The sequence below is a fragment of the Lipophrys pholis genome (genome assembly GCF_963383615.2).
Source record: "Lipophrys pholis genome assembly, chromosome: 16".
In the NCBI taxonomy this organism is placed as follows: Eukaryota; Metazoa; Chordata; class Actinopteri; order Blenniiformes; family Blenniidae; genus Lipophrys; species Lipophrys pholis.
In genome coordinates this window covers 1979023-1986207 of record NC_137634.1, presented here as the reverse complement: position 1 = coordinate 1986207, position 7185 = coordinate 1979023, and the positions used below count along the sequence as shown (strand labels likewise).

Below are 7185 nucleotides of genomic sequence, written 5' to 3'. Positions count from 1 at the left end.
ATCAAAACATGAATAATATTTGGTGGTCCTCATCGTCCCCACAAGACGAATATATAATTAATATTGTTTTTGTCCCATCTGAAAATGTAAAAGAGTAAAGTGTGAGCATGTTGGAGGGATTGTGTGGAAGTGATCAGTGAGTTCAGGACTCAGATATTTACATGCGTTTGTTCACTCGGTGTCCAGATTTTACTTTTAAATTGCAGGAAATGAAAGTTTCTTCGTCACATATAGAAGAAGCATGAAGGATCTCACTTTGTGTTCCGACGAGAAAACGTTGAATTATTTCATCTTCGCTGAGCTTAAGAGTGTTTTCTTTCTTCTTTGGTACCAATCCTGTATTTAACTGTTCCAATGAAAATTAGTTTTACTAATCTAACGTTACATAAAAAGTAATAATCCATGAAAACTATTCCGACGGGTTCTTGTGACGATAATAAAAGTCAAAGTTTTATATTCTGGTGTATTTCCCACAGAAGCAGGGACGTGAACGGGAACGGCACCGAAAAAGCCTTTTTGTTGAGATTTGATCATTTTATCATCACTTAAAGTTCACGATTTAAATAGTGTGCTGAACAGTTCCAACTTTTAGAAGTAAAAAGAAAACGGGTCATTATAGTTTGACGAAGTGTGAGCAGGAAGAGGAAGTGATGTCACAGAAACAATGAGCCGCCGTCTCTTCATCCACGATCAAAGTGTTTGGCACCGACAGAATTGTTTTATTTCACACCTTCATAAAAAGTTAAACGAGGCCGCAGCTTCCTGTCTCCATTTCAAAACAAAAGGTCGGCCGATTCTCTGACGCACACAGACATTATTCTGAAATAAATCTTAGTTAAAGGGGATTACTTAGTCACTGGCCACATTGTTAGGTTCACCTGAATTACCACCATGAATCCCGCATCGGCCAATCAGGAGGCAGATATCTGATCCATTTACACTCGAGCAGTCTGATCTTAAAAACAAATAAAACACGCAGAATAGACAAACTATCATGAAGGAAGAAGCAGAACTTCTAGAGCTTCTCCACCTGCAGCCAGATCAGCGGAAACTGAGCCTACGGGTCAAACAGGACCAGCAGAACCAGAATGGCCGCCGGATCCCAGCAGGGTGGTTCTAATGTTGTGGCCGGTGAGGGTCACACTGAACACCGGCTGTTTGGGCCTGAATGGCGGCGTCGTGCTACAGCATCACTGCCGACAGGAAATACTGTGATTAACAAGAGGGGAGGTGGACCTGAGAGCCAGAGGAGGGGGGGAGGACACACACACACACACACACACACACACACACACACACACACACACACACACACACACACACACACACACACACACACACACACACACACACACACACACACACACACACACACACACACACACACACACACACACACACACACACACACACACACACACACACACACACACACACACACACACACACACACACACTAAAAGCTGGTTAGAAACATGGACCCCTGGTATAAAATAAATACTCTCCCATCGCGCCCGTTTCTGAATGAAAGCTTTGGAATGTATGAAAATAGTTGTTTTTTTTTGTTTTTTTTAATAAATGTTTCTTTGCTTTCATGTTTTCATTCTTGTTCTGCAGCTTGGTGACGTTACCGAGTGACGGCGAGGAGCTTAAAGGAAAGTCGGAGTTAAAAATCCCCCCCCATGTTTTACATTCATACAAAGAGGATGAGATTATAGTGCATCGCCCAGGTGGACCTGGATACTCACTGTGTGTGTGTGTGTGTGTGTGTGTGTGTGTGTGTGTGTGTGTGTGAGAAGTTGGCGTTACGCCACAGAGCGATCTCCGGTTGCAGCCGGGCCGACCTCTGACCCGTTGCAGCTTCGTACAAACGCCTCACACTCAGTCCTCACTACTGCCGCCGCCGCCGCCGCCGCCTCTCTCTAGCTACCGTCCTCCTCGTCGTTCGCTGCGACGCCGCGCGGCTTCTCGGGGTGGGAGGAGCCTTCGAAGCGCTGCGAGGCGATGGCGGCCTGGTGGGACATGCTCTTCCTCACGATGTCGCCTTTCCTCCACAGAGTGATCTCCTGCAGCCGCAGAGGAAACCTCACAATGACTTTCCTACAAACACTCATGAAATACTAAATTCACAGACAAAACATAAATCACTGCAGCGAGCTTATTGTGTACAAAACACCAGCAGAGATCAGGATTATTATGTTCAATTTGTTCAAACTAAGCAATTTTTAAATCATTATACAGTGGACAATAGAAGGTGAAATGAAATTCATCCTCCACCAAACATAAATCACAAACATTACATAGCCTGTTCTCTTCAGAGACCCCCGTGTAGTGACCCACCTGCACCACTAGGGGGAGCACTGCTGCTGTGAGCTGGGCACACAGAGACCTCGGTCCTCTAATTAAACTACAGTTAACATAAAGCTCTGTTGAAAAACAATCTTTAAACTGAACGTAACGTTCTCAATTTGGTTTTAGTGAACAATTCCAGCTTCTTTCAATATAAGTTGAAGAGCATTACGTGGGAAATGAAATGCAAATCCCAGTAATATATCGATAAAGTGTGATTAAAATAACAGTTTTAGGGTTTTTGGGAGGCGGCTGTCGCTCCACCAGAGGAACCTGAACAGTCCTGAGTGTGTGTGAGTGAAGTACCTGCTGTTTGAAGTAGCGCCGCTCCTCCTCGTCGATGAGGACGAGGTTGAGGTAGTAGCGCACGGAGAACTTCTTGTTGACGTCCCTCATGGTGGGCGTGAGCTCGTAGCCGGCCAGGAACAGCCTGATGGGGATGGACTCTCCTGGAGAGACACAAAGGACATGAGGCAGACGGACAAAACAAAACTCCAGCGGGAAACGACAGAAGCTGCTTCACCTTTGACCGGCGCGCCGTCCATGATCTCGTACTTTGCGATGGTGTCGTTCTCGTGGTACACGTTGGGGCCCGTGCCCGTCGTCTCCCGCTTGATGATGTCGATCTCCATGTGTTTGATCTTGATCCTCACCAGCAGGAAGTAGATCTTCCCCACGATCACGTCCTTGAGGTGGTACCTGCAGAGGAGCAGCGAGCCGTCAGGCCGGCCGTCTCGTCTCGCCGCTCACACTCTCTCCGGAACACGGAATCAAAGCAAACCCTACTTGGACTTGTTGTACTCGAACTCGATGTGGAGACAGTCCTCGATGCCCACCTCCATCTTGATGGAGGAGTTGAGCTCAGGGTAGGTGCTGAGCGTGTGCACCACGATGTCCTGCTCCTTGCTGATGTCGTTCAACCTGCGGCTGACCGTCGCCCTCAGGAAGTACCTGCAAGCACGACCACAGCTCAGAAACCAGGAGGAGGCTTCAGTGGGGGCAGCCGAGTGAAAGGAGGAGGCAGACGACCGACGACATGAAGGGAAACTCAACAACAAACCTCCACACGGGGGAAAAAATCCTTTTGATTAAACTCATCTGGACAATCCACCACATACAGGTGCTTCCAAAATAAAGTCTTATCATTTATAGTTGACTTATCTCACAAACAAACTGAACATTTTCAAGCACTTTTGTTTTATTTTTCATGAATTTGAAAGTCAAAAATACAGTATTTTAAATTACTAGAATATCTCACGAAGCCAGAACGTTTCAAACCAGAGGCTCTAAACATAACAAACTTTTTAGTGTTGAAATAAAGACATAAAGTATTAGTTTAGTGAGAGCAGTACTCAGTTGATGATTTCTCACAGTAGATAATGGTTAGAACTCATGTCATCTGATCTGCAGCCCATTATAAGTTACACTATGATAAGTGACGATATGTTGGGTTAACTTATGAAAGGATTTAAATCTTAAAATAAAATGAAGCAGTTCCCCCCTCTGGCCACCGGGTGGCAGTGTTGCAATTCTATCCTCCAGCAGCAACACACCGGCCATGACAAACTGATGAGAAAGCGTTCAAACATACAGTATATTCTGTCTCCTCTCTCTCTATTTCTAAACATGTGCATGATCGCAATCAAGTCGTATAAATATTTTTTCATCATATAGGCTGAAACTTTAATGAGCGGTGATTAGCTTAGCTTAGCACACAGAAGCAGCTGGTCTATTTGACCAAAGATCACCGAATGTCCATAAAAGCTCCTGTAAAACTCAGCGAGCCATAAAGAGACTCTGAGCTCCTCCTCCTCGCCATTAATCACATCACATCGTTTCCTCTGGACAAACGTCTCAACGTCTTTTAATATAAAGGTTTTCCTTCCAGAGCGAAGAGGGACGAGCAGTTAGAACGTCTCAAAGTGCCCGGCCGTAGGGAAGCGTTCGGTGGGCCACTCTCAGCCCCGCAGCCCGACGCCTGACAGCCACGATTAAGTTAAACAGCTTCAGTGTTGGTCTGATCGTCTGCTGATGAAAATGAATTGACTGACTCAGCCACACACGGAGGCCGGCGGTCTTACCGGAGCTTCACATTCTGACCCGTGTAAGACTCGTACGGTTTCTCCACGTGTGTGAACTCGAAGTCGAACGTCTGCGACTGCGTGAGCTCCCCGGGCCGAGCCAAGTCTTTCACCAGGGACACAAACTCGTGGTGGTTCCCTCGGTCGTAGTACAGCTCTGAAACACACACACACACGGCGTTCTCAAAACACACGTCACTACGAACACGGCTCAACACGATGTCTGAGAGGATGTAGTACTCATGCCAGGCCTTTAGGGGCGCTGTGACTCAACAGATATACCAAAAATGCAGAAGACACAAAGATCATAGAAAGTTAGAAGTAGACTCCTGCTCATACACTTCGATATAACTGAGTTCTATAGGTAGTGACTGATACTAGCAGGTCGCAGAAGCATTAAAAAAAAAAAAAAAAAACACGTCTCTGGTTCCTAAACGTCGCCTCGTCGGCCAAAAACGGCGTCCTGGAGTGGACGTCTCATTCTGAACTATATTCTTTAACGGATCATCGCTCAGCAAAAACCGTGAGACTGAGCCGTGGAGAAAGTCTCATAAACGTCGGGACCCTGTGTTAATATTACGTCATAAACTACTTATATCCAATAAAACATAAACAGCAAAACTGGTTGAAACTGGTATTTTACTGTTTCCTGGTAATGATTTACTCACTGAAGGTGACGGCGGAAGTGAAATACGGGTTTTTAAATCAGCGGACTGAGCTTTTACTTTTACTTGATTTCAAAGTGGTGACGTTAAATTATTTATACTTTTACCTTCTGGTTTTATTTTATGAGTTTTATCCTTAAAAAACTGAAAAAAAGGCAAACAGGCGTGACACTTCGTCTCAAAGTCAGGAACCTCATCCATTAGATTTCTTACAATATGTTGAGTCGTATGGATTTTAATGATTTTAACGCTGTTTTCACTGGCTGTACGCCGCAAACCTTTAATGAGGAAACATTCATATCGTGCAGAAATCAAATGAGCAGAAAAAAAGAGGAAAAGGAATGTTGAGCCATGAGGAGGAACTCCTGACTGCTGAAGAGGCAAAAATAACCAGAGAACAGAGTGCATGATGGGTAGGAGGCAGAAGACGACGGCCGCTGCTGCTTCTAGATTGTAAGTGAGTTTATTTTAACTCACAACTACGTTAAAAATATCAACATCAAACTGGATTGAAAGAAACGTACAATTGAAAACTGCCGTCATTAACAATTTGATGTATTTTTAAACCACCATACTCGTGAAATAAAAAAGATTTCCAACATGGTGATACAACACATATTACAGCATGGAACAGTACTGCGTCGGTTCTGAACCAGTTTTGCAGTATGAGCTTGTACCTGTAGTTGTACTTTGAACGACACATTTGGTTTTAACCCGTTTAGAACCGTTCAGGCAGGTTTCGCCTCGTTATGAGACGAGTTAGAATGATTTCAGTCCTGTTCTGGACGTGTATTTTAACTAAAGACGTTAACAGTGTTTCAGACTAGTTATCGACTGGTTCTAGTTTGGGAGAAGTTCTAAACATGGATTTTTGACTCGTGGCGTTAAAGTGTTTTGGACTAGTTTCAGTATCACCAGGGACTTTCCTCATTCTGGACTGATTTTGAGGCGATAGGTTAAATAAAGCCGGTCCAGGGGGGGGTTGGGACTTTGTCCATAAGTTAGCTGTGATTCAAAGCAGTTTAAAACAAAGAATTATAATTTCAACAGAGTAAACAAAGAGACAGGAAGTTATTTTAATAGAAGAAATCAACGCAGGACGCATTTAAAGCAAAGTACCAACAAAGGTCATGTTTGTATTATGAAGCTATTTGAGAAGAGGTCAGTTTATCTGATCACTTACTAATCATCTTAAATATAAATCATTACACTTTATGAACGCTGACGTGCAGCAGGTTTACGTCGAGCCGACGGCGTCATGACGTCACCACGCACCCACGTCTGTCACGAGACACTTGTTGTGGCGCCCTAAAGAGTAACTAACCGCTGTAACGAGTAACTACACATTACTTTTCTGCGTGTTTGACCCCGCGGGGGTGGGGGGGGTGGGGGTTAGGCTTGACCCCGGCAGCGCGGTCCCGAGGCTCGTGCCTCACTCCCTCCCTCCCTCCTCCCGGGGAGAACCACGAGCCGCCGCGGCCTCTCACCTATCTGCCCGACGAACTCGACCTTGATGCCGCCGTGCTCGAGCCTCTTCCCCGGGTACTTGAGTGTGACGTTGACCCTCCCGGACACCGTCTCCCCGTCGAAGAACACGAAGTACCGGTCCTTCCGCCCGTCCTCGCTCTTGTGCTCGGCTTTCTTCCGGGTCTCCGCGTCGTTCAGGACTATGTCGATGTCCGCACTCTGACCGAACCCGAAGAAGCTCATCGCGGCTGGAGAGTGGGTCCGAGGCGGCAGAGAGCAGCCCGCTGTCCTCCGGTACCCGGTGCTGCTCGGGGTGTGTGTGTGTGTGTTGAGCAGAGCAGCCGCCTCACATCACTTCCGGTTACAAACGCATCACGTGACAAAACACGGTTTACTCTTTTTCCTTTTTTTTTCTTTTTAATTTTGTGATGCATTTCTCTCAATGCAAACAAAAGTGGAACAAAATATAAAACTATCAGTTTTAAAAGAATTTCCCAGATATTTATTTGTTTCTACGTAATATCAACATGCGACGAGTGACGTCATTAACGTGACTTTTTTTTTCCTCAAAAAAAACTTTATTGCATAGCGATTAACCATGTCAAACACCAAGTTTTTACTTT

General features: G+C 45.3%; 1 protein-coding gene across 1 annotated transcript; it reads right to left on the bottom strand.

The window, feature by feature from the left end:
- Nucleotides 1-702: 702 nt before the first annotated feature.
- Nucleotides 703-6927, bottom strand: vps26bl (vacuolar protein sorting 26 homolog B, like). Its single transcript, XM_080483095.1, has 6 exons — nt 6583-6927; nt 4431-4587; nt 3136-3300; nt 2873-3048; nt 2656-2798; nt 703-2066 (listed from the first exon to the last, which is right to left on the bottom strand). The coding sequence occupies exons 1-6, from the start codon at nt 6803-6805 to the stop codon at nt 1923-1925; spliced, it is 1008 nt and encodes a 335-aa protein (XP_080339221.1). The 5' UTR covers nt 6806-6927; the 3' UTR covers nt 703-1922.
- Between the last annotated feature and the right edge of the window lie 258 nt (nt 6928-7185).

Excerpts from the sequence above, each read along its gene's own strand:
- vps26bl (XM_080483095.1), bottom strand. The coding sequence starts at position 6,805 with ATGAGCTTCTTCGGGTTCGGTCAGAGTGCGGACATCGACATAGTCCTG. Across the intron at positions 3,301-4,430 it reads GGTCAGAATGTGAAGCTCCG|GTACTTCCTGAGGGCGACGG; the intron begins GTAAGACCGCCG and ends TCGTGCTTGCAG. Across the intron at positions 2,799-2,872 it reads GGACGGCGCGCCGGTCAAAG|GAGAGTCCATCCCCATCAGG; the intron begins GTGAAGCAGCTT and ends GTGTCTCTCCAG.